A 25503-nucleotide genomic window follows, 5' to 3' on the forward strand; every position below is an offset into this window, starting at 1 on the left:
ATCCTCGTCGTCCGAAGCTCTCGTTTGAGAATTGGGGCTGAAGAGCTCCATTTCGTTCTGGTCGAGACTTCGATGGATGCATGAAGAGCTGAGCATGTATTGATTCTAGCATCTTGCAGGTTGCATCAGTCCGTCGGAATGATATTCGGTTCGTTGTGAAGGATCTAGACGTCGTCGACAGCGATCGTATCGTGTAAGGCATCCTGGTGAGACCACTCTGCAAACGTGCTGAAGAATTGTTGTCCTATATGCCTTGAAGGTTGCGTGGGTCGAATGTATAAAACGCAATCAATTCCCCTCAACAATTTCTTGCTCATCCATCCATTCATTCTCCTTTGCAACATCAATCTACCACTCATCTATACAGTTATAACCTAGCGGCGCCATGAGCACTCTCAGCGACGACATCTGGTGCAAGTATGCCGAGGGTATCAAGAACTGGGCGGGCAAAAGTGGCAAGCCCGATCCGAACTCCGTCTACTACATTGCTTCGGCGGTCAACAAGGGCCCCGCGGCTGGAAGCTTCGTTCCGGATGCCAACATGAACTTTACCTTGAGCCAGCTTTGCGATGCTTTGATCTCCAGCTCAAGTCCAGTTTACAACCCTGGCACACAAGGAAGCTACTTTGATAACCTTCAGAGGTGAGTTTGTAGCGTCATTGAACCCATAACCGGGCTAATGGCGTATAGATATATCGCTGCCGTCAAATTGGTAAGACACAAATCGTCTGATTCGTCATTTCCCCCTCTGACATCCGAATAATAGCAAGAAAATGTTGACCAGGGACTTGAACAACAATTGAAGGAAGCCAACGAAGCGGCGGCCAAGGCTTTGAAAGCTTATGCGGCCGCGAGAACCGATGCCACCAATGAATGGACAAAGGATGACTTCTCCGGCAAAGGTGCCGGTGTCGATCTCCAAACTTGGGCTACGTCGAATGCGCCATTGCTGTTCACTGCCAAGTCGGAGAGAGATGCTCGTGCACAACACGTTACCCAGATCAACTCACAGATCTTTGGTCCTGGTGCCGCTAAGCTCACGAACCAGCAAAACTTGTTCATTCAGGCTGACAACCGCACTCTGCCAGTGACTGGGTGAGTGAGATGTGCCACATGTTCTCCAATGCTAATATGTATGTCAGTCTCAATATGAAGGTTACAGACACCCAGATCTCTACGAACGACTACCGAAAGTATATTGATGCCGTGAGGGACGGTACTATCGGCTCACTTCCGCCTATGGTTGAACAGCCAGGATACTTCGTCCCTTCGTATGCGACTGATCCTACCTTCAAAGCCACCATGGACGAGTGGCTCCGTGTTCGAATTGATGCCGATCCCGAGTACAAATGGACTATCAAGTCTGAAGATACGAAGCACTCCGACTGGACAAAAGTAGGCCACGAAGAGGGCACTGGTGGCTTCAATTTCGGCTGGATCCGCATCGGTGGCGGTGGGAGCAAAGACTGGAAGGACTCAAAGGTCGTCGACGAGACAGGCTCCTTCGAGATCCAGCTCAGCGCGCAGCGATGCGGCCTGTTCAGCATTTACCCCGGCGCTTGGTAAGCTGATCCAGAACATGCCTCTCAGTCAATAGCATCGATACTAACTCGAACGACAGGAATGTTAAGCAATTCCGCCACACATATCCGAACACCATCGGCGAGGTCGATCTTGCCAAGGACGCTGTTCAGCCGACCCAGCTTTTCTGCGCATCCCGTGTCAAGCTCAGGGTCAAGTTCACCGGCTCCATCAAGAATGCCTTCGAAAGTGCCGTTAAGGAAGTCAAGGGCGGCTCCGGTGGAATCTCTATTCTCGGTTTCACGGTTGGCGGCGGTGGTGGCAGCACAGAGGAGACCACCACGCACGATTCGGACCTGGTGGAGACAGACGGCTGGTACGAGATTAAGCCGACTCTTGTCTCCGGTGGCTGCTCCATGCTGGCAGTCATCGGGAACAAGTTCAATGCTTAGTTGCACGCTGAATTTAAGGAAGATCAAGTAGTAGGGTTGCGCAGCAGTCTGTGTTCCGGTTTCTCGCTATGAAAGTTCACTCATTTGAGAAAGCTAGTTTTCACCTCGTGACGATGACGGCCACAGCACAGTAATGAAATAGTTGTCTTTAATCTAGTAGCATGGCGCTTAAGTCCTGGCAGCATTCGTGCATGTCGGGTAGCTTATTACGCGAAGTGGCTCGTTACGCACACAGTTACTGTAGTCAGGCAGGATTCTAGACTCGCGATCCACCTAGTACATGCATGTGCATCCACTGCACGGCACAGCTGAGGTTTGTCTCCCCTAAGGCTGAGTTGCAATGAGCATACCTATAAGTGCACCCATGTCTTACCACGTTGAAGATTTTCTGCTTGTGATCTTTTTCATTGTTCGTTTCGAACCTCAAATCCCATCCCCACAGTGGACCTGAGAAAACATAAGGAACTTTCTCGAACTCACCATGAGCGATATCCCAGATTGGCTTAAACCCTTGCTACAAGCAGGAGTTTTACTAGACACCGCATTTCAGCCAGAAAAGAGTGTACATGCTCCCCCAAAACTAGCCCTTGGGCCTCCACGATGGTCCAATGCGGCGAACAGTTGTCCTGGACGTCTGCTTGGTGAGACAGACTCAGCAGACAGTTCGAGCATCCCATCCAGCATAATTGCGCCTCCGAACTCTTTCGAGCCGCCCAGCAAGCCGCAGATCAAGGCGAAACGGTCTGCTTTGCTGAAAGCTTATGCGCACAGTATCCGTGGGTTGATGACCCCGGACAACGATCTGAGCGTAACGAAGCAGGCGTTATTCATTACAAATCCACTACAAAAGGGCATTCCAGTAGGCGTCCAACAAGAGTTCATCAACGAGGCCATCTTCCAGCACAGCAACTCCATACAGTCGCCCTTGTCGCCGATCTATCGGTCGGGAGTTGGTGACTATTTTGGATGGCTGAACAAATATCTCAGTAATGTTAAGGATGTGAGTACGATGCGATCTTCCAAAGCCATGGAAACCTGAACTGATCATGGACACAGGCATTTTCATCCGACGCCGAAGCAGAGAAGAAGACGCAGCTGGAGTACATCCAAGCCAAAGCCAACGCCGACACGGAGTATGAGAAAGCCGTTGATAAGTTTGCCAAAATTAAGGCGCTGGATCCTACTGTTCAGTTCCAGGACTGGATGAACCAGTTCGCCACAGACTATCTCGATGCATGCAGGGTCCGCGACGCTTTGGCAAATAAGTTGAGGCCTTCGTCAGTGAAACTTGCAAAGGAGATGTTCGATGATGCTCAGGCAAGGCTCGAGCCGAAGCAAGGGTACGTACACTTCTGCCATGGTTGGATATCATGCTGATGGGTCTCCCTTCACAGAAACAACATGCACTGTGCCTACACAGACGTAGATATCGTCAACGGCGACAATGCGACGCAAACTGACATCGTCTACCGACCCCGGTACTACCTCTCCGGGTACAACAGCACGGCGAAGCGATGGCGGGACGAGTACTCTCAGAAGATCACATCGCCGGATCAGAGGATCATCTCGTTCAAGAACCTACAGAACCTGACATGGTCCCAGCTTGGGATCTCCGAGATTGAGAACGATGATGACGTGAATATTGCATCGGAGAGTGAATTCGAAGTGACGCTCACATATACGGGAATCTGTCCGTTTGACGTTAAGCGAGGGCTATGGTGGGATCCAAACTCTCCTTGGGAAACAAAGACTGGGAATGCTGACTCTTAGACAGGAATATTGACGACTTTCGCACCTTGCTCCCAGAGCTGACTGCGACCGCACCTGAGGACTGCAAGCAGCCGGTATACAAGACGACCGAGCTCCTCTTAGCATATGGGGTGGATCTTGTACTTAAGCTTCCTAATACTATGGACCAGGATCTGGCGAAGAGGTTGAGACTTATGCCGGGAGTACTAGATGATCTGCCTCTAACGCTGATCGGGGGAAATGAGCTGCATGCTAAGCCTCAGACCAACGATGCGTACCCTGTACTGCTCGCTGTATTAGCAGATGTATGTTAAAGGTAACCTCTAGGAGCAGACGAGTGGTAATACAGCTGAAGGAAGAGTGTAGGAATTGCTAATTAGGCTAGAGCAAAATTATTCTAGAAATTTGCAGCTGTTTTAGTTGAATATTCTTACTCTTCTTTGTGTTTTTCTAGATCCTGTGTTCACAAGAGTTAAGGGATGAGTACGTTCAACGCCTTACGCTACCTGAGCAGAGTGAATCATATCAACAAGTGTCATGCAACAGTTATCCAACCAGGAGAAAACCAAAGACAAGCATGATTCACATATTCGTGACAAGAAGAAGATGAAAGATCTGATAGAAGGGCGAACAAAGGAAAAACGTTTCAAAAACCTAAATCTGGATCCTGCAGACCAAACCCGCATAGCGATCCAACGGTTACGGGAGACGATTGGAGCTCTCACATACATGCAAGATGAAAAGGTTGCAAAGATATTTGCAGACCAGAAGAACAGAATGGGCGCGATGATTGGGCATATCGACCGAGAGCTGCACAAGACATCCCCAATGTATGAGGATGTAGTGGAGGGGCGTCCGTGGCAGGAACAAAAACTCGAAGAAAAATGGAATGCTTACATGGACAACGTATCCTCGGTGGCAAAGCAAAGGACTACAGATTACATAAAACTCAATATTCGTGTGTTGAAAGATAAATGGAACTCTGACAAGAAAAAGGATGAGTTCAAGGCCGATTCGAACGATGATCAGACGAAGAAGGACTAAAGAAGACCCAAGAAGAAACCCTGGCTCTTATCAAAAAACTAAGTGACGAGTGGGACAAGGTCAAAGACTGGCCAAAGCCAGAGAACTGGTAGAGTGGCTGCTTTCGATGCGTGAATGCCGCAACGGGATGCGTGGAAAACCTGCGTGGCGTAGGACATTCACGTGTTCAGAACGACTGGGATTATTGTCTGAGGGGAGGAAGGAACACGGCTGTTCCTCGCCCCTGCGTTAGCGCTCGGAGTGCTTCGGATCGTCTCATACTGGCTTAGCGTGCTCCTCATCTGTCACACAGGGCATCCCTGAGTCGCAGATATAATGACAAAGTATTGTTGTTGTGACTACGCCGCAAACCCTCTCAGGTCTTAAAGTTGCCAGGTGCGCTTCCAACACGGTTATTGACTGTCTGACATAATTTTGCGAAACCCACACAACAACCTGGTCGCTACCTGTCATCGAGTGTACAGATCTTCCCCAGACATCATCACAAATCTTCGTCACATCATTTACAGACAACCAGGATATGATGGAAGGACTCCCACAAGAACTCATCGATAAAATCTCCAGCTATCTACCCAGGCGAGACTTGTGCAATGTCCTTACCCTAACTGGCAAGTTTCGCTTTGCTGCTGAGAGGCACTGCAGAGCTTTTTCAAAATTCACTATCAACGAAAACAACTCGGTCGACTTCCTTGCGCGCTTCTCTAGTCATCGGCTTCTCTACCTGAAAGAAGTGATATTCCGGCCAACCTTCCCAATGCTGTGTGGTCCACGCGACAATGAAGATGACAGTAGCGACGACGACCAAGTCCTGTGTCGAGAGCCTGCTCATGGGGTGTATGAGAGGGACGAGTCTTTTACACGACAGATACAATCCCTCTTCCACATTCTTCAACTAGTCGAGAAGCAAGCCGGTGAAAGGCATGCCCAGGCAGATATCGTTTGTCACTTTGCAGCCCAGTCAGAACAATACGTGCCAAAAACGCATGTCCTCATCGCTATCTAACTAGCTGGCGTATTCGGCTACTGGAAGCCGAGCTGTCTCCAGTCGCATCTATTCGGTCGTTCGAAATCTACAATAACTACGACAACCATCCATCCGGTCCTTACCTCCATTGGGACAGATCTGATGAACAAGAGTTCAAGCTCGACTTGCGCGTTCTCATTGATCTAACGATCAGAATGCCTAATCTTGAATATCTGGGCTTCCGAACTGGAGGATACGAATCGTGCGAATCGTTTAATCCAGAGGAGAATACATGCATCGAGCATTACGAGCACGACTGGGCAGGGCCTCGTCGAGATGCTCGACACGATTTTGCAGATGCTATTGTACGGGTGTTGGAGTGTATGAAGACACTATCACGAGGATGTCGATGTATCTCCTCAGCACAGCCAAGGGGAGAAGGATGTACAGGTGTTGTACAGTTGTACTCGAAAGCTAAATGAGTGTGGTAATGCCTGCGTAGGCTACCAGTGTACAAGATGAAGTCTGAAAAGCAAGAATCGCATGAAGAGTGTTGATGATAGCTGTGTAGGAGAAGGATGGATGGCCAGCAACTGCTTCCGAAACACTATGGATATACTCCTCAGTATTGACTAAGCACTCGTTGCACCGGCACATTATCACCCGCAGTCTCGATAAGATACCAAGAACGCTAAGGCGTGCCTCGCTTGATTTCCTGAACCCATTGCTTCGTGCAACGGATATACATCATGGCAGACCATTGCCCGATCTAGTTGGTCACTTGGCATACGATCTATTCACTTCGAGTCTTGGTGTGCTATGCAACAATCTTTGCCACCTGCAACTACGAGCGATGATTGACGAGTCTCTTCTTTTGGCACCGTCAAAAAGCTTGGCAGAGTTACATGTCTCTTGGCCACGCTTGGAAGTACTTGACATTATGTTTCACAACGCACGCCCTGATGGAACCTGGTACTTCTCAGGGCCGGCAGGGCAAGGTCATGTTCCACGTGGATATCCGGTGACCAGTGCCTCCTATCCTCTTTATGCACCCACAGAGCTCGATGAGGAAATGGACTACGACTTCCTCGACGCTCCTGATCCGCGTACGGCTTTCAATAAGCAGTTTCGCGTCGCCCCTACTGCTAATCTCACCCCACTTCTTGAATCCTTTGCCAAGGCAGCAATAAATATGCCAGAGCTCAAGGAAGCTGCCATATGGTCCCCTTTAGAATGGTCCGGTAAAAGTTTCACAGGCAATGATATTGATTACTGGTCTAAAACCGAGGGCGAATACGAATACGACGACAAGATGCTATATAGTCTGGAGTCTCTAGCCTGGGGTGTCAAATACGCAGAGCCGGAACGACATACAGATTCCAGGTCATGTCGTCGACTGCAGTGGGTAGTCGGGGATTGGCATCCTGATGGAGAGCTGCGGAGCCTCTTTCAGGCGATAGGGTACGCAAAACACGGTGTAGAGCTTGAAGAGGCCTGGACTGAAGGCCTCTTTAACGATGTGGGAAGGATTTCGGGAGTCGGCCACCGGGGTGAGTTTCGAAGGATAAAGGCTTAGTTACGATATGAAGAGTGGCTATTAACTCATGAAGTCGCACGTCCGAAGATGCACTGTGTAAGTATTATCATGTTGTATATGGTCCAGAATGATTCTATGAAACATTCTAATCTCATGGGCCTATGGTCAAGCGTGATTGACTACATAGACAGAGAAGCTAGAAGGCTTTGTCAATGACAACGGTGACGACATGGCAGATTTTTCGCAGCACTTGGCGTGGGAAACAATATAGAAAAGAGACTCAGATGATTCAAATCCTGGGTACTGTCGTGGACGAGATAGCATATCAGCTGATGGCGTGAGACGTAGGAAACCATCAAATTGAAAAAGATTGCCAAAAGAGAGATATCGAGGCAATTTGCTATTTCAGAGACCTGACTAGACTTCGGATCGGCACTGTACACGAAGCTTGCAGACTAGTGATGCGGGCCGTACGCCACGATCAACGGCCCTTTACCTAAGTAAGGCAAAGACTATCCACTACCTGCGCATGTGACGTTGCGGCGCGCCTGAACATCGTCGAAAATGTATAAATGTGCGAAGTGAAGCCCGCGTAATGCACAAAAGCATCGAGCCACCAGAATGAAGGCAACTTTATCTGTTCTTGCGGCGCTGTCCGCAGCAGCCGCTACACTTGACTCAAAGTCCAATTCTGACAATGGCTGCCAAAAGCCACTTCCATCAGGTGTCAAGCTCGATCAATCCGTCGACTTGACATTGGATAGCACGAGCGGTGTCTCGCCTCGCAGGTACCGCTTACATATTCCGCCCTCATACGACAGCAACACCCAAGTCCCACTCATCCTATCCTTCCATGGCCGTGGCAAAGACGCAGAATACCAGGAAGCCTTGAGCCAGTTCTCGAACGCAAGCTACGGTTTCGATGGGATTGTCGCATACCCCGAAGGCGTATCTGTATGTGAATCATTTCTTCAAAACCTGGCCGACGAGCTGGAGATTGTTGAGATAACAAGCTAATACACACCTCAGAACGCGAAAGGCACCCAGCAATACCAAGGCGACCCCGACTCCCCAGCCTCAATCAATGACGTAACGTTTACACTTGAACTTCTCGACCACCTACAGTCCGCCTATTGTATCGACCCGTCCCGTATTTACGCGACCGGGAAATCGAACGGCGGAGGTTTCACCGGTGTATTGGCTTGCGATGCAGAAGCCACCAAACGTATCGCTGCATTTGCACCCGTGTCTGGTGCGTTCTACCTAGATGCAGACGAAAATCCTCCTCTTTGCGAGCCTAGTAGGCGTGTGCCGATTATGGAATTCCATGGGTTGAAGGATAAGACAATTCCGTACGCAGGTGGCATCAACACGCGCGGAAACGCTAATTCGACTGATGTAACGACTTGGGTTGATGACTGGGCTAGGCGCGATGGATTTGATGTTAGCGCAAACGAGACGAGTTATCTGTGTGAGAAGGACGTGGGGAAAATGGTTACGCGCTATAGTTGGGATGATGTGGTCGTGCACTACAAGTACGAGAATTTAGGTCATGATTGGCCCAGTTCGTTCCTCAACGGCGATACGGGCGATGATGAGGGCGTGCTGACTTGTAAGGAGGCGGAGGCAACACCTATTATTCTGGAGTGGTTTGGCAGATGGAGACTTTAGATTTGGCTGCAAAGTAACCGTTGATCGATGGGCGCGGCAGTCGGCAAATGATGACGCAAGGCGAAGGTACAGGTGATGCGCGCGATCGATGTTGCTTGTGACGCTCAGCGGCTGTAGTCAGATTGATGGAGAACTAGAGCCTCTTTTGCCATCACGCGATTCTGTCATGCATGAAAGATCAAAGTTTGAGACTAGATGAAAGAAATTCACAAGAAGGAGTTGTAGAGGACAGAACGATAAGGTAGACGTATGGTGTCATGACCACACATCACTCATGAAGAACATCGTCTCTTCATCTCATCTCAACTCCTCCATTCGTTGTTCATCTAATGTGCCTACACGATGGATCACTATAATTTTGTGCTTGTGTTTCATCACCCGCAAGTCGTAAAATAGCTGGCTCCGTCCTGGCCTCGGCGATGCCTGTGCAACGGAACTCTGGACAGCTTTCACGCGACAGTCGCAATCAATGGAGCATTACAGAGGACGAGTGAGTTATTTCTTCACTTATTTTTCAGTACTAACAGGCTTCGTATACAAATTCTCTTGTAAATATCCACAATCATAAGGTTGTGTGGTGATGTCTGGTCACCCTCACCAGGCAACTGCCTCGCACGTGCACCCCAGCATGAACGGTAAACATGCGGCAAAAACTCAATCTCATTGTCGATGATACATGTCACGCAGTCGTATATGTATGGAAACACATTCTGTACTAGAAATAGTCGCGCTCGCTCTTTCGCTTTCCAAGTTCTTCTTCAGCGTATACCTTCTGAACTCTGGCGCAATCTCAGTGTTTACCTTGACAACAACGTCTTTCCGCTGTTCACACAAACCAACCCCAGCAACTTTGTTTTAACTACGACGTCGACTATCAATAATCATTGCGACGATTCCCTGCCGCGTCAGCAGGACAATACCGATACGACGATATCCATGCCTTACGAAACGGCGTACATTGGCATTGCGACAACTCCGAGCGGTGATTTCGATCATTTCGTGCAGCAGTTAAAGACGTCACATTTAGCGGGCGGATACTGGAAATTTCAGTCTACCGACGATGACCGGCGCGCCTATGCTCGCGGCTTTACTACACCGGAGGATGTGCTTTGCGCTGCCGAATCCACGAGCGAAGGCTTCGACGAGATCTTCATTCGATGGATAAAGGGAGCCAATGATCCCAATATCAGCATGGCTTTATCAGGCAATTCATCACAGCATCTTCAGACCATCTATGAACTACGCTTGCTGCTTGGTCTACCGGTATCATCGCGAGGACAGATTCCGCTGTACCCTATCAGTACTGAGCCAAGATTGAGACAGTACTGGGAAGGCAAGTATAGAGCGCAGCGACCAAATATCATCGATGCAGGAAGCCAGCTACCAGATCAACCTATTGCCTCGCCTGTAACACCACGCACAGAAACCTTGGTTTCGGCACAACCCCAACATCCGGTACAAGCTACACCAAAGCCTCCTGTAGGTCGAATCATGAGAGCTCAAAGTAAGGAGATGTCACAAGTAGCACGAGCGACGCCTGCGTCCAAAACTACGTCTCTACAAAACCCATTCAATGCTACTACGGAGCATCTGATACGGTCTCCCGCAGCGCGCGCGTTGCCCCGTGAAGTTGCAGTTTCGAGCCTTCCCAGCTCTACAGTGAGCCGCCACCAAGTCACTCCTCGGGATGACTCTTCACTGGCATCTACGTCCATATCACCCGCTCCATCTGCCGGTAGGTACGTGCCATCGATACCTCGCGCTGCATTGGAGTGGGGTTTACAGCCGTCCACGTCACCAACTTCGTCGACTCTAGATCAAGGTATTACACAGCATAACTGGGTGCATCCATCTTCTCGTAATCCGAAGGCTATCGCTACTTCGAATACACTATACCGATCTCCATATGCTGTGAGCGGGACCCAACCAGGGCACACGATTCCAGTCGTGGCAGCTCTAAAATTGCCGCTGGAAATCAACAAGAACGCTGCATTGCCATGTAACGCGGCGACCACGTCTGTCACTACTGCCAATACTGTCGATACTGCTCCTGCTAAAAGCTTCTCTAGTCCGGTAGCTGTTACGGCCGAGCCTCCTGCTACTGCCGAAAGTGCTTGCGACAGTCAAGTACTAACAAGCCCTGACACTTCTCACCATGTCTTCCCAACGATACTCTCCAGAAGATTGCATGCCCCTTTCTTGGATAGCATGGGAAGCCCGATTCCGCCTCAATCAGGTTCGCCACCCTCTCGCACTGGAGTCGCACAGCTTGGGGAATCATTCACACTAGAAGATACTCTCATGGAACCGCCTGACAGACCAGCTTCTGTTGATAACGAACATAGGCAATTGCCTGAAAACAAGCCCAGCCCTCAGCAAGAACTTGGCCAGCTCAACATAGGCTCTCCAGACGTATGTGGCGCAGAAGAAGTATCGAGAGCGCAAGCGACCGAGGCAGTTTCGGAGTCATTGCGCACTTATATGGAAGATTTGAACAATCTTCCATGTGTGGACTGTGGAGAATACGATGGTCATACGTGGGACTGTCATCTTGGTAGTGAGTGTCATGACTGCAGCTCGTCAATCTCTTGCTAACAACATCTAGACATTCAACCGATGCAGAACCTTACCATGCTCGATTACCGTATCTTGGCCGAAGCTGTGAATAAATTCGATCCCGGCCCATGGACAACGCATTTTGAAACCCATCCCCAGCCCGAGGTAGAAGACGTAGAAACACAGATACGAGGAATAGCGGAGGTCATCCGGAACGAAGATAGCTACAAGATGGACAAGGAACTTCACAACTTGTCGGACGAGTTCATGATCATGCTGTGGGGATTCAAGACTTCAGATAAAGTTCGTGTTATCGATCAGTATGTTGGCGAAGATTACTGAGCACCTGCGCATGAAGGCCCGATACTGAGTTTTAACGCAGGTACGACTGAGATTCTGGTAGCGGTGAGGATGATATCGGGGAATCGAATGGTGTTGTGCGAGCCTAAGGAGTATAAGTTCGGGATTAGATAGGCGGGTGCGCTCCACATTTGATGTGTCTGTCGTAAAGAATATGCGATGTCGCGAAAGTCAACAAGTGTTGAGACAGGCGGTACATCGTCCAGATGTTGCGCGTGATGCGACAGCTGCGATTTGCGGCTTGGCGGGAAGACAAAATCCAAAAGCAAGAGAGATGGCATTGCGTCCTTCTCATGCTTTCTTTGTTGCTGCTTCGTTGATGAGCCCGTGCCGCCTTGTCGACGTCGCGACTAACGGCTATAACATTCAAGCCCCGCCCGTAATGAACCGAGGTACACCATCGTAGTGTACAACGGACGAAAATCCGACAGCGCATACCAGGCGGCACTGCTACTATAAAAGCTTCTTTATGTCAGTGTGCCGCTTCTTCCATCCGTGTCGGTTGTGCTAGGTCTGAAGTGGGAATTCTGACATAGTGATCCCTGACTTTCTGACATCGACTACGTCTTTCGGGCTTGTCACAATACTAGCGTATCCTTTCGCACTTATATACCAAAGGAAACACCAGAAGTCTGCTTCCAATCAACTGATCCCCCAACAAACAGTCTGAACGCCACATTCGTTGCAAAAATGGTAGACTTCGAAACCGCCATCCAAGACGCCGTCGCTGCGCAAGAAATTCCTGGCTGTGCTTTGGCTGCTACAAGTCGCGATGGTAATCGCTCTCTTCTCTTTAAAGTCCTTACCCACCGTTTTTTAACAAGCAATAGGCTCCTTTACCTACTCTAAAGCCTTCGGCGCCACTTCCATGGACTCTTCTCGCGCCAAACCTTTCGATCTCAATACCATGATGTGGGTAGCATCCTGCACTAAACTCATGACTTCCATCAGTGCTATGCAACTCGTTGAGCGCGGGAAGGTGACCTTGGATGAGCCTATCTACCGCATCATCCCCGAACTAGAAGCGTTCAAAGTACTGACCGGCTTTACTGACGAGGGTGCTCCAATTGAAGAGAAGCACAAGAAACCGATTACGCTACGGAACCTTTTGACGCATTCAAGCGGTCTGGTATACGAGGGCATGGGCCACCCGTTAGCAGCGGCATGGGCGAAGTACCATAAGAAGCGTCCTAGTGGCAGTGGGAAGTTACTCGAGCGGTTCAACTGCCCCCTCATGTTCGAGCCCGGTACCAGCTGGACATACGGCCCTGGTATCGACTACATCGGTCTAGCCGTCGAGCGCATATCCGGTCTTACACTCGAAGAATACATGAAGAAAAACTTGTGGGGACCACTTGATATTATTGATGTTACATTCTTCCCTTCCACGCGCCCAGATCTGCAAGCTAGAATGGCAGACATGAGCGAGAGGACAGAAGAGGGAAAGGTGAAGCATAGCGATTCGCCGATGCCGTATTTAGATGGGGAGGGTAAGGAAGTCATCGATTGCATGGGTGGCCAGGGCAGTTTCACTTGTGTGGGAGAATATATCAAGGTATTGAAGGGCGTGTTGGCCTGCGACGAGGGTGGAGAGGGGAAGATTTTGAGTAAGGCGAGTTTGGAAGAGTTTTTCAAGCCGCAATTGAGCGAGGGGAGCCGCGAAATGTTGAATACTGTTATGCAGGACGATATGGTATGCCTCTCTTCCCCACTTCCTCTATCCTGCTAGCTCACCTCTAGAAGACTATGCTGATAAACGACTCCAAGGCGAATAATGCGATGGGCAACACTCCAAAGCATTTGACCAAAGACTACGGTCTTGGCGGCATAATCATTACATCCGATGCACCCGACGGCCGGAAAGCGGGGACTATGCATTGGGGCGGCTATCCTAACTTGATCTGGTGGATAGATCGTAAGACGGGGCTTTGTGGGATCTACGGTGGACAGGTAGTGCCACCAGGTGACCCTAAGTGTGCTGCCTTGACGATGAAGTGGGAAGAGGGTGCTTATGAGTTGTTTAAAAAGCATGAGCGAAACGGCGAATCGAAAATCTGAACGCTACATCCCAGGAGATGATGTAACACCGCACGGGACAGAATAGAGTATTTCCATATATTATTCTATCAATGTTTTTTCTCGAGCTCATCCGTTGCTTAACGATGAGTTAATGTGAGCATTTCATATCCGTATCTCTCTTCATCCGCTGCGCTCACATCCATAGTAGTCAACCAGACGTCATGTCAATCAGCTTAACCTAATCAGCTTCTCAAAACCGCGCCGTCAATCAAATAGAGCAATGAAAAGGGATACCACCACAGCATCCACAACTCTACCGACGCCGACCAGCAGCACGAAGCATGGCGTTGCGTACAAGAGCTTCTTGCTGGCGCTTCCGTCCATACTCGCCGGAAGGAACCGGCATCTGACCAAGCCCAGTGCCCATGATGTCAGGTAGCTTCAAGGCGCTGTCGGTATTGCTATTGTCATTGGCAGTCGTAACCTTTCGGATTGAGTTGCCAACGACGCCGTTACTAGTGGGGCCACCAAGTCCCTGGGTAGCAGGCATAAAGTTATCGAAGATATCCCAATTGGTTTCGTCGAACTCGAAGTCGGGTATGTCGAAACTGAAGTCTGAAACGGTGGGGAGGGCGTTCTTCTTCTGCGCTTCGTGCTGGATGTTAAAAGCTTGGCAGGCGCGGAAGACAACGATATCCTTGTCGGAGAGGTCGAAATCATCGCCAGGGAGGTCGATGCTGGTAGTAGTTGAACTTGATGTCGACAAGGGAGAAGGCTTGTCCATGAAATTGGTGCCATCATCGCCGGTGCCGAAAACGTCGTGGGTGACCATCTCGAAAGAGGGCGGAGGAAGGAGGCTACCAGCTTCACCGATCTTTTCACCCGTGTTTGGGTCGATTCCTTGGAGAAGAGGGAGGAGGAGAAGGCCTTTCTCTTCTTGGGAAAGATGTGACCAGGGTAGGGTGTAGAGTGTTTGCACACTACGAGGTCCGCTGGAGGGCGCCGAAACAGTGCGCTTGTGAGCCTTTCCAGGCTTCGTGATCTTCTTAGCTTTGGTAACCCTTGGCTTCTGTGTTGTCTTGACAGACATCGAGATCTTCGCCTTGGGCGCACGATGCTTGGCGGGAGCACGGGAGGGAGTTGGAGTATCTGGCAGAGCAACATTGATAGTATCTGATCCTATCAAGGGCCTCCAAAGAGCTTCAATGGCGCTTTCAGAGGAAGGAGAAGACGGAGTCGGTAGTAACTCAGCGACCACTTTAGGGGGTGAGGAGGTGAGATCGACGGGATCAGCGTGACAGTCGTCACTACACTCCAACAGACCATCGACAGGCCAAACAGACATATCAGAGTGGAGGTTTCCATTGTCGAAATCAATGCCAAAGGCCGAGTCGAAGAAGTTAGCCGAGAAGTCTTCGGTGCACTCAATCGAAGGGAGAGGGACGTCGGCAGAGGGGAGGATGTCCTCGTCCAAGTAGGTGCCGTCGGTGAACATATACAAGGCGTACTCAGGAGTCTGGCTGAAAGACATAGCTTGAGATACTTGTTAGGAGATAGCGTATTAAAGAAGTCGTAGGGCTGTTTGGATATGATCAGAAAGTGGCGTGAATTGTTAGAAGAAGGGGTAGATATTGCAGTCGGCAGCTACCGGAGAAGCTCTGGAAGGGGGAGGCTAGGTATTATCTAAGCCATCACGAGGCTAGTTAGCAGTTATTGGGTATAAAACATATTAAATCGCTCACCTTTTCCTCAACGTTGGGCAGTGCTTGTGGCGGTCGTGGGGACGATACTACCAAAATTTGCAGCGCGAAAAGCAGCCGCGGGACGCAATTGGCCCAGCCTCTCCAGATTCCTTATTTATCGCCATGGCGTATCCTTGATTTGCATAGGAAGGGTGGTTGGGTATGGAAATCGTGTTTCAGGTCACCTTCACTTTGTGGCGCAGGCGGACCTGACTGGCCTGGAAAAGGCTCAATAACGCGACAATGCCAAAGTATGCGCTAGGCGGTGGATACTACAACAAGCTACGTCATCGTGACTTCGGGTGTCTGTTGGTCTGATCGCGGCGATGCGGGTGGGTGGGTGAAGGTAGGTGAATGGGTGACGATACAAGCACGGCGAGCGGCGACAATACAGTGGCGCAGCATACCTCCGGATGGCGTCCAAAACCGAGAACAAGGGAAGAAAATCTAGCCTGATAGCATACTGGTGTATGAATCTGGACATACTGTGTACAATCGCACCTCAGCGACCGATATTCTTGTTAAAAGTGAGATCAACATCGTCACTTCAAGAATTCGCGCTCTAAGCAAGGTAGCCTCCACCTACCCGGAAAAAAGTAGAGTCAAGGACGCGCTGATGATCGCGTTTTATATGTGCCCGTTTGCTGTTGCACCTCCGCAATTTAGTCGCAGAAGCGGCGGTGAGGCCTCTTGGTGAGAGAGACCGATAAGATCGTATATTACGACATGTGCCGATTAGCTCGAGCGAGACTACATAAAGATTAGTTGATAGAACGACATTGGATGTTGCCTCGCAAATCCGACATAGCTTCCACTACGTCGTTGTGATATATGGCGTTAGCATATATGTGAGACTTTTTTCGATCGGATGTGTGTGGTCGTGGATGAAGACAGTAGCAGGCTCATATAGCAGAGCCATCTGTCATACACAGGGCGAAGACATACAGCTGGTTCGTATTGATGATATTGCCTGATAAATAGCAATGATGGCTCTAAAAGGCAAAACAGCGTTGACATGTCAAACGCCGGTCAACATGTGCGTCATTCCCGGATCAACAGGTCCTGTCCGAAGGATCTAGTGCGAACATGGGCGGGCAGAAGCATCCCGCGCGAATTCCACTTTGCCCGTCATCCTTCCCTGGCCATTCACAATCCCATTCTACCATATGTATTCCCCGGATCTCGCGCATCTCTGTGTATGTCTACTCATTCACGGCTGTTAGCTTGTACATATGCTTCACATACTGCGGACGCGCAGTCGCTGCCTCGCGCTGCGGTCCAGGTTACTTCACCGCACCGCATCGCCAGCCACTAATTACTCCATCTGTCTTCGTCGCATCCAAACAATGAAGACTGTCTGTTCAGTGCAACAAGCCACGCCTTCAGTGGTTTAATCGTCTTTCTTCGTGACGTAGAGTCTGACCCAGTTGACTTTGAAATCGTCGTCAAGGTCTTCATCTTCCCACGCTTCACGTGTCATCCTGCTATCAATCTTCAGCCACGATGCTCGCCATTGAGGAACTCGTGATTTGTCCATGATGGAAGCCTGTGCAATCTGGTATGCAGCTTGAGGCTTTGACTTTAGCGCTTGCTTTATAGTCGGCCGCGTTGCTTCGCGTGTAGCAGCAACTTGGTTACCGCACTTCGGAATGACAGGATCTTGCGCTCGTTCGCTCGAAGTGTTCGTCAGAAACAGTGCCAGCAGATTCAAACGATGCGCCGACAGGCCGTTGTGTGCCATGAAGTTGGTAGGAACCTGAGTGTTGCGTGACCTGTACGTGTCGCTCATCGAGGATTGTTCAGGACCTGTGCTACTCAGATCTCCGTTATGATGGCAAGTCTGGATCTGCGTCACGGCATCGTCCTCCAACAATGGCTTCACCATCTTCGATAGCCAAACTTTACCCGCAACGACTACAGGTTGCCAACCCTGAGGTCGTAGCGTTTGCAAAGCTTCTGTGGTCGCACAGAGATGTGTAACGCCCTCAGCATCGCACACAGCCGAAGTGATCAAATGAGCCGGAACGCCTGCAAGACCGTTCATGGCAGCGCACGGCAACATTTTCCGGTCGAAGACGACTGGATTCATAGGTGGAGCTGGCTCGATAAAGTGATGCTCACCCTTCTCTGCTTTGAGGGCGGCAATCTCGGCGTGTAAGCGTTCTGTAGTCGGGACAGCCTCGTTATGGTAGAGATGCCACCAGTAGTCGCTCATGTCCTTGGCCTTCATCACCTCGCTCTCAGACTTGTCTTCAATGGTCGCACCATACTGTTCGATCTCCTGCACCTTTGCCTCCATCTTAGCTACCGATTCAATGAGGCTTCCGTTTTCTTCCGTGGTTCTGCTCACTAGTCTCAGCAGTTCACTCTGATCTTGTTCACCGAGAACACCTTGCTGGCCTTGGACCACTTTCCGGAGCATGTTCAGCTCGTGCATCGCTGCCTCCATGCTATCGCGAAGCGTACTGTTGGACCCTTTACTCTGGATCAGCTCGGCGTCGATACTATCGTACTCGATGGAGAGGTTAAGATTCTCGCTGTCAAGTTTATCTAGCTTGCCTTGCATCTCAGCTTTGTCGTTTCGCTCGGTTTGAAGTGACTCTCGCAGGTGTTCATTCTCTTGCTCAAGTTCATCAAGCGCCGCGCAATGCGCGCCCGCTGGAACAGCGCCTTGCTGTATCTTCTCGAGCTGATTCGCCGCATCGCGAAGTTGACTCTTAGTGAGCGCCAGCTTGTCTTCCAAGAGCTGAATAGTATCATGGGCACGTTTTGACGCAGCTCGCATATCTTGCTCGGATTCTCGGTGACGTTTGCACTCATTCTGCATGTTCTGCAGCGTATCGAGAAGATTCTCATTGTGCTGTTCCAGCCGCTTCACCATCTTTCGGAGCTCCTTGGCCTCTTCTCTGCTCGCGGTACTCGCCTCAATAATTTGGTTGAGCTGGTGTAGCTCGGACCCTTTCGTGCAAGTTTGTTGTAGCATGCGACCCATGGTTCCATGCTCCAACTTCAATTGCCAGTTTCGAGTGACAAGATTGACGATAGTCTCCTTGTTCTTGGTAGTAGCATCATCACAATCTGCTGACATCCGATCGTATTTCGTCTTCCATGCCTCAAGCTTCTCTTTCAAATCATCGGTCTTATTCCTACTGGTTGCCCAGATCTTTCTCTTTTCGCTGATGGCCTTGGCCCGAGTCTCGTCGCGCTCGCTAACTAGCTTTGTCACCATTTTCTGGAACGTGGAATCCTTCTGCATACAGGCTTGGTGCCACTTCTCGATTTCCACATCCTTGGCCGCGACATTGAGGTCATACATAACCTTTAACGTCTCGATTTCGCGGTCTTTTGCTTCGAGATCGATTCGATGCTGTTCTTTCGCGTCGGCGAGACGATCTTTCAGGGCTTGCTTTGCGCCTTCAACTTCTGCGCAGTCAAATCTCGCATCAGCAGCTTCCTGAGCCCAGTGGTCCACCAAGTGCTTATCGTTCACGCGCTGACTGCGCTGCTCGGTGTATTTCTGCTCGAGTGCCTCGTACCGAGAGTGCTCCTCGCTCAGCTGGTGCTTCACACTGCCAAGTTCGTCTTGTAGCTTCAAATGCTCGCCATTCAGCAGCATCAAGACCTTGCTGAGCTTCAGTGCTGTCTTGCCACCGTCGCTTTCATAGTGGGAGGTCTGGTCAGTCTCGGAACTTGAGCTGCGCTTGTGCCTGTCAGGCTCAGGGCTCGACTTGTCGCAATTGCTGGAGGAGTTGGAAGTCATTTTGGTTGTGACATCCGAGTTATCTTCCGCATTTGCGACCAACACTGTTCGTTGAACCTTCTTGTTTGCGACGGTAATACGGGCAGCCACTTGCTTCTATGTCTTGTCAGCCATCGAGTCCTCTTCCATGCTCATCTTCATACTGACCTTGTCTCTCCTAGTCCAGTGGCTCGGAAGTTGGTTCTCGATGCGGCTGGTTCTATCCTGATGGGCGAACTCTTTTTGAAAGCGTCTGATGTGCGCTTGTTCAGATGATCGCTGGTGGCGTGCGATGTTCTCTCGGTCGGCCTTGACCTTTGCGAAGTGCTGCTGAATGTCCATCATGGGGATAGTGCTGCTATTGCTGGTGCGCGGCCTGTTCCTTTTAGCAGCCATCGTGCTCAACATGGTTGCAACCGAGATGGAGGGTGTAGTAAGAAGAACACGATGGGGTGATTGGTAAATTCAACTGGGCAGGTTAAAAAAATTTACCAGTGTGAAGATGTAACAGGGAGAATCTCGGACAAAGGATAAAGGGTTGCTTTGGTCATTCACGCATCGCGCAACTACCATGACGTAGGCGCATGACTATCATAACATTCACTAAACTTACGGATTTCCGATTCGACCTCCTCTATGGAGAGTTGAGCCGATCCACTTAAGAAGCGCTTATTCACGTGTTTGTCGTTTTTGGGAGATTTTCATTAATGTTGTTGTCTGTGTGGCAAAGCACTATCAATTCGATGGTGTTTCGATCTGGGTTATGTTCGATTTTGGAGTTTTACTGCCTCTCTTATGATGTAAATGAAAACAGTGCTTGTCAAGCAGGGCCAGTATGGATAACAATATCGAAACGGGCTTCTATGTTCATCGCTTTCCCGTTCGAAAAGAAACCAGAAAATCTCTAGGAGAAGTAAATCGACACTCTGGGAGGTTATCTTCCCACTCGTAAGAAGAATGTCATCCGACTTAGTAGACATTTTCCAAAGAGAATGTGGTAATCATCATCGACATCACGTCTGACCAATCTGACGGAATCAATGGGATACTACAGGATACTACGAAGCTCTGAATTTCCCCGCCGTCGGATCCTTGGAAGAAACCTTGCCAACTTGGAAAGGGCCTAAAGGCTGTTAGTTCGTACTGGAAGAGTACTATGAGGATATAAACCTCGCATCTCTTTCCGCAATCGAATCAATTCGGCTAGTGTGATCTCAGATCCAGCAAATCTGCCCACAGTCGGCCATCTACCAGGATACTCAAGTGCTTCGGCTACTACACCAGCCAGATTTTACACTGTGCTCAAAAGGTATTGGATGATCTTCTCTTTGTCTACTGAATCGAGGCAAACTTGACATTGCGCGATACAAGTTTACAGTATGTCGGTCTCGATGGCCAAGACGGATTCATTGACTACGACAATCAACAGGATGATTTGAGATGAAGATAGTGAATATTGAGTTCTGATAGCAGCTACACCACAGATCTATAACGCCGTTATGCTAATTGAAGCGCTAAAAGTAAAATGCTCGAGGAAAAGAGAAAGCCTCCATAGATGATCGTCATGCAGATGTTCTCTTCTCGCTCATAGACTGAACCGCGGGGAAAGTGCTGTCCACATCCACATCCTGCAGGCCCATGGCGGGTGTGTCTTTCCACCTCAGGCTAGGCGAGTCCAACAATGCCATCCTGCCCTCAGCCCTCATTCTATCAGCGGTGATTCTCTCCGGGTAGTTGCGCATGAACATGTTGGTGAAATGGGTGCCATAGTGAATACCCTCAGTAGGCTCCTGGCCTGCCTCGAATCCAGGCAAAGGCTTCATAACAGCCGAGAAGTTGGGCTCGTGGAAGTAGGCGAAAGCGAAACGCTCACGTGTGTTGAGGCCAACTTTGTGGGGAGTAGAGGGTAAGAAAGAGTTGGTAATGTACTGCATCATATCGCCCGGGAAAACAGTGAAGACATCAGGGACAGGTGGAACGTAGACCCAGCCATCGGCGTCCTCGTTCTTTCCCGCAGCTGTCTCCTTCCAGTTTGCGTACGTCTCGCCTTCGATGGGAGGGCGGATGAAGAGACCGCCTACATCGTCCTGCGCCGCAATGACAAGAAGACCGTAGTCAGTGTGCGACCCAATACCACGACCTGCCTTACCCTTACCGTTGACTTTAGTGTCCTGAGGGAAGCGCAGGACGCGCATGTGGTGCCAGCCATCTTGCGTGTACCTTGTCAAAGCATTTCCGTCCTTGAGGCCAAGGCCCCAAGCGATGAGTTGCAACATCTTCTCACCACTCTCGCCGAGGTAATCCATATACGCTTGCATGATAGTCTTCATCTGCGTGAACGGCCAGGGGCACGGTCCATGACATGGCCACTTCTGTTGAACCCGGGGATCAGACAGTGCGAGATCTTTTGTAACAGTGAAGATCTCGCTGTAGTCGGCGATATTATCTGTAATCTCCTCGCCAGAAGCGATGTAGCCCGCGAAACTCTGGTCATCGAGACAAGCAGCCTTCTTCTTATGATCGAGAGCAAAGAATTTCTTGCTCGTCAGGAAAGCAGCGTCGGCGAGCTTACGGTTGATGGGGTCCATGGAGATTTGCAGGATACCGTCGCGCTTCCATGCATCAATCATGCTCTTGCCTAGCGCTTTGTCGGAAGCACTTCCACTTAGTGATTCAGGTAATTCGAAGGTTTGGAGGTGGCCGACTGTGGCTTTGTGACCCGGGGGCATAGTGCCAATTTTAGTGTCGGCCATCGTTGCTAGGCGTCGGAGTGCTATGGTGCGTGTGGATGCGTGGGAGAGAGTGCGGACCGTTGCTGGTCGCCGTATCATGGTGCGGGCAGACATTGCGAATATTTCGTGATGTATATTGGGAGGGGAAAAAGGAAGACGATAACGGTCACTCCAAATGATTTTGAAAAATGCTATCGAATACTGACTATCACAGATAGAAGTAGCCGGGAAGATTTGAGAGTGCGAAGAGTTTGAAGGAGATGGTTTCTTCGTGGTTGATGCATCTCAATGGCATCTGTCTGCTTGACTTATATACACATCTCTACCATCATTGCTCTGGTCTCGGATGCTGGCGGCTGCTCTGAAGCTGCAGCTCTGATACGGTTCGGAAGTTTGCAGTTCTGACACTGACCGGAGTTCAAGTCTTGGTCTTTCCTGTGTTACCCCGGACGGCGAATCTCTGTAGTGTTGAGTGTAGGGTCTGAGAGTCTGGACTACGCGGCAGATGACCGTCACGGGCCCTCTGAAGTTGCTTACATTATATCCGTACTTGGGTCCATAGCGTGGATTTCTCGATCGAATACCTTCCATTCGTTGATGTCCTTGTAGAAGGTCTCTGCGTACCCTGCCTTACGTATGCGGATACGGTCTTATTCTAGGAATATAATTCCCTTCTAAGATTTGTGAGGTGAGGCTCTGTATCGCGAGTGCTAAGGCTGACGGTACTGGGATCTGGGGTTTTAAGATTTGGCCGACGTCGAGGTTCGACCGCGTTCGGTAACACTATGTTTAGCAAGCTTTCGGCAAACGCCTCACAGGTAACGGTCGCGGATGATGTCACATTTCACCGTAGGTCACTTTTAGTCTCAGGGAGGAAGATGGTGAATTTTGATGCTGTGCAGTTACAGAGATGAATCTATCACAGATCTTTTGCATCACTGCTTCCCCGGACTTGGCTGTTACCGGATCAATCGGACCTTCTTAGTCATCTAGTGCGCCGCCTCGCACGGTGCGTGTCTCATCGAGTACCCCAGCATCAACCCGGGAGATCGGTGCTTACTTCGCAGATTCTTGTCTCGAATTGTAAAACTCGATGGTGCGTTGCCAAGAGAAGAATTGATGGATACCTCGGGATAAGATGTCACCGAGATTCGTCTTCTTTCACCAAGCGATCTCGGGAGCGCCGAACATCGTTCGAGGCCTAGCAGACCGTCAGTGTCTATATCTAGACATAATCCCAGAACCAGATGCAGGCCGCTCTCAAGGGAACGAGTCGGCCGCATATTAGAACGGCTAAATCTTTTACACCAATCCGATACTTGCAGTAGGACAAGACCTTGGAAGCCTCTCAGTAGCAACTGCCGGCACAGTCTCAACAGTCGAGGGCTGCAATTAATAATTTTTTCTCCACCGCTTTTCGGACGGAATCAACACCTTGAAACCGTTGTCTTAGGAATTCTTGTCAGCCTCCTGCAGATATGCACAATTCGGAAAAATTCTACATGGACATCGCATTGCGCGGGTCAAAGCATTCCGCATAAGCTGGAGTCTAGACTTTGTCTTCTATGCTCCAACAGGATATACGGCGTGGTTTCGGCCTCTCCGTATCTTGAGGTTTCATATAGGGAGGTGTAGGCCTTGGTGCTGTCTTTGCCAAGGGTTTAGGTACAGTCGCATTCGCATTGGGAAACTGTATTCGCCAAGGGTAATGAAATAGTACGTTGATAGGGAAAGAAAAGAACCAAGGTGACCAAGGTGTTCTAGTAATAGAAGTAAGCTTGGATAATGGTTTATCGAGGCTCTTGTCAACAGACCTTGGAGTGGCGACGAGCCCAAAAGCTTGAGTATCGATAACCATCATGTTCAGCAGCAGACTATGGGATAAGAATTGCGAACAATGTATTGCAATAGCTAGTGAAGAAGAAAGATATCTACAAGAATGTGTAAGGTGTCAACTGGCTGACTACTCAAAGCGGATCGCGTACATCGCGTCTGCTTAGTTCTTGCCAGTCTTGGCCTTGAGCCAAGCGACGAACTGGCTGATGGTGAACTCCTCAGGAAGCTTGGCATCAGAACCTGCTCCAGTAGTAGGAGTAGCGACAGGAGCGGCAGCAGAGGTCGAAGAAGCGGCGGGAGTCTCAACGGGAGCGGCGGAAGAGATAGCAGCGGCGGAAGAAGCAGCCGGAGTCTCGACGGGAGCAGCAGCGGAAGAAGCGGCAGCAGGGGAAGAAGCAACGGGAGGCTCGACAGCGGCAGCGCTGGAAGAGGCTGGGGCAACAGCAGCCTTAGAAGAAGTAGCAGCAGGGGCAGCAGAGGAAGCGACCTTGGAAGGTGCGGCGGCACTGGCAGCAGGCTTCTCCGGGGCCGCGCCAGCAGCTCCACTGCCAACCTTGGTAGTGAGCTCACCATCCTCGATGTATACACCGCTGAAGAACCAATCCTCAGCACCGTCCTTGTCGGCGTTACCTGGAAGCCTTAGGACACCAAGATGCCAGTCAGCACCGTTGGATTGGGTGCTCGCGTCGAATGGACCAGCGGTCTGCTTCAACTCATCAGCACCGGTGGAGTGCCAGAACGAGACGGAACCAGCATCAAAGTCAATTTCGTAAGCAACGTTGTGCCACTCGTCGGCGACGAGCTCAACGTCCCACTTGGAGACGCCACCAACGTGCCATTGCAGGTTGGTGTTGGAAGATCCAGACGCACCGTACTTCAGCTCAGTGAAGTGGCTCTCAAAGAAAGCAACCTGGTGCTCGTTGTTGGCAGTTGGGGCGTTCTCAGCCGTGGTCTTGACGGAGAAGTGGTAGTAGACCTTGCCCTTGTTGATGGCAGCCTTAGTCTGGGGGATGAGTTCGGTGCGCAGCATGGTCTGGCCGTTCCACTTTGCGGTCTCGTCGATGGTGATCTTAACACCTTGCTTCGACGCCGTGTCGGCGGGGTTCTTGAAGGTGGCATCGAGATTTACGTAGTCGGTGACGGGACCGGAGCCGTGGATGTAGTATTGGTAGCTGCCGACGGGGTTGGAGAAGGACCAGTCGGAGAGCTCGGAAGAGGAGGTCATGTCGTTGAAGCGGCCATCCCAGATGATTTCTGGAGTAATGATCAGTAGCTGTTTTCGTAGGGAAGACAGAAAAAAGCTCACCAGCAGATGCAGCGCTGAGCAGCGCGCTCATGAGAGTAGTTTTGGCGAACATCCTGAAGTATATGTTTGGAAGGTAAGAAACAGAGACCAGCTGTAAGTTGATGAAAATGAAGGAAGATACTACGAACACGAAGAATGAATGACAGTAGTGAGCGATGGGACAGCACGAACTGGAAAGCACGACGAGGCCCAGCAGATAATATAAGAATTCGACTTGACTCGGCGCATATTCCTCCAAAGCCTAGTTTGGCTTCTAGACAGCGCGAACGCATCGC

General features: G+C 50.2%; 10 protein-coding genes across 10 annotated transcripts; 6 read left to right on the forward strand and 4 right to left on the reverse strand.

Moving 5' to 3' along the window:
* Positions 1–385: 385 nt before the first annotated feature.
* On the forward strand, positions 386–1973 carry AA0111_g11688 (hypothetical protein; the record flags this gene model as incomplete). Its single annotated transcript, XM_028645581.1, has 5 exons — positions 386–642; positions 691–712; positions 767–1095; positions 1143–1562; positions 1622–1973. 5 exons carry the CDS (start codon positions 386–388, stop codon positions 1971–1973), a joined length of 1380 nt encoding a protein of 459 aa, XP_028500720.1.
* Positions 1974–2454: 481 nt separating this feature from the next.
* On the forward strand, positions 2455–4766 carry AA0111_g11689 (hypothetical protein; the record flags this gene model as incomplete). The annotated part of the gene is made up of 5 exons (XM_028645582.1): positions 2455–2973; positions 3030–3313; positions 3368–3691; positions 3748–4027; positions 4269–4766. The coding sequence occupies 5 exons, from the start codon at positions 2455–2457 to the stop codon at positions 4764–4766; spliced, it is 1905 nt and encodes a 634-aa protein (XP_028500719.1).
* Positions 4767–6670: 1904 nt separating this feature from the next.
* Positions 6671–7306, forward strand: AA0111_g11690 (hypothetical protein; the record flags this gene model as incomplete). The annotated part of the gene is made up of 1 exon (XM_028645584.1): positions 6671–7306. One exon carries the CDS (start codon positions 6671–6673, stop codon positions 7304–7306), a length of 636 nt encoding a protein of 211 aa, XP_028500724.1.
* A 582-nt stretch (positions 7307–7888) lies between these two features.
* AA0111_g11691 (hypothetical protein) lies at positions 7889–8938 on the forward strand (the record flags this gene model as incomplete). The annotated part of the gene is made up of 2 exons (XM_028645585.1): positions 7889–8221; positions 8297–8938. 2 exons carry the CDS (start codon positions 7889–7891, stop codon positions 8936–8938), a joined length of 975 nt encoding a protein of 324 aa, XP_028500739.1.
* Positions 8939–9874: 936 nt separating this feature from the next.
* On the forward strand, positions 9875–11886 carry AA0111_g11692 (hypothetical protein; the record flags this gene model as incomplete). Its single annotated transcript, XM_028645586.1, has 3 exons — positions 9875–11495; positions 11544–11814; positions 11877–11886. 3 exons carry the CDS (start codon positions 9875–9877, stop codon positions 11884–11886), a joined length of 1902 nt encoding a protein of 633 aa, XP_028500726.1.
* A 658-nt stretch (positions 11887–12544) lies between these two features.
* On the forward strand, positions 12545–13912 carry AA0111_g11693 (hypothetical protein; the record flags this gene model as incomplete). Its single annotated transcript, XM_028645587.1, has 3 exons — positions 12545–12629; positions 12685–13547; positions 13598–13912. The coding sequence occupies 3 exons, from the start codon at positions 12545–12547 to the stop codon at positions 13910–13912; spliced, it is 1263 nt and encodes a 420-aa protein (XP_028500727.1).
* Positions 13913–14186: 274 nt separating this feature from the next.
* On the reverse strand, positions 14187–15404 carry AA0111_g11694 (hypothetical protein; the record flags this gene model as incomplete). The annotated part of the gene is made up of 1 exon (XM_028645588.1): positions 14187–15404. The coding sequence occupies one exon, from the start codon at positions 15402–15404 to the stop codon at positions 14187–14189; it is 1218 nt and encodes a 405-aa protein (XP_028500728.1).
* Positions 15405–17005: 1601 nt separating this feature from the next.
* On the reverse strand, positions 17006–19762 carry AA0111_g11695 (hypothetical protein; the record flags this gene model as incomplete). The annotated part of the gene is made up of 2 exons (XM_028645589.1): positions 17006–19471; positions 19523–19762. The coding sequence occupies 2 exons, from the start codon at positions 19760–19762 to the stop codon at positions 17006–17008; spliced, it is 2706 nt and encodes a 901-aa protein (XP_028500744.1).
* Positions 19763–20916: 1154 nt separating this feature from the next.
* On the reverse strand, positions 20917–22107 carry AA0111_g11696 (2-oxoglutarate-dependent ethylene/succinate-forming enzyme; the record flags this gene model as incomplete). Its single annotated transcript, XM_028645590.1, has 1 exon — positions 20917–22107. The coding sequence occupies one exon, from the start codon at positions 22105–22107 to the stop codon at positions 20917–20919; it is 1191 nt and encodes a 396-aa protein (XP_028500742.1).
* A 1975-nt stretch (positions 22108–24082) lies between these two features.
* Positions 24083–25280, reverse strand: AA0111_g11697 (hypothetical protein; the record flags this gene model as incomplete). The annotated part of the gene is made up of 2 exons (XM_028645591.1): positions 24083–25176; positions 25229–25280. The coding sequence occupies 2 exons, from the start codon at positions 25278–25280 to the stop codon at positions 24083–24085; spliced, it is 1146 nt and encodes a 381-aa protein (XP_028500743.1).
* Positions 25281–25503: the final 223 nt, after the last annotated feature.

Source organism: Alternaria arborescens (genome assembly GCF_004154835.1).
Source record: "Alternaria arborescens strain FERA 675 chromosome Unknown contig_55, whole genome shotgun sequence".
In the NCBI taxonomy this organism is placed as follows: Eukaryota; Fungi; Ascomycota; class Dothideomycetes; order Pleosporales; family Pleosporaceae; genus Alternaria; species Alternaria arborescens.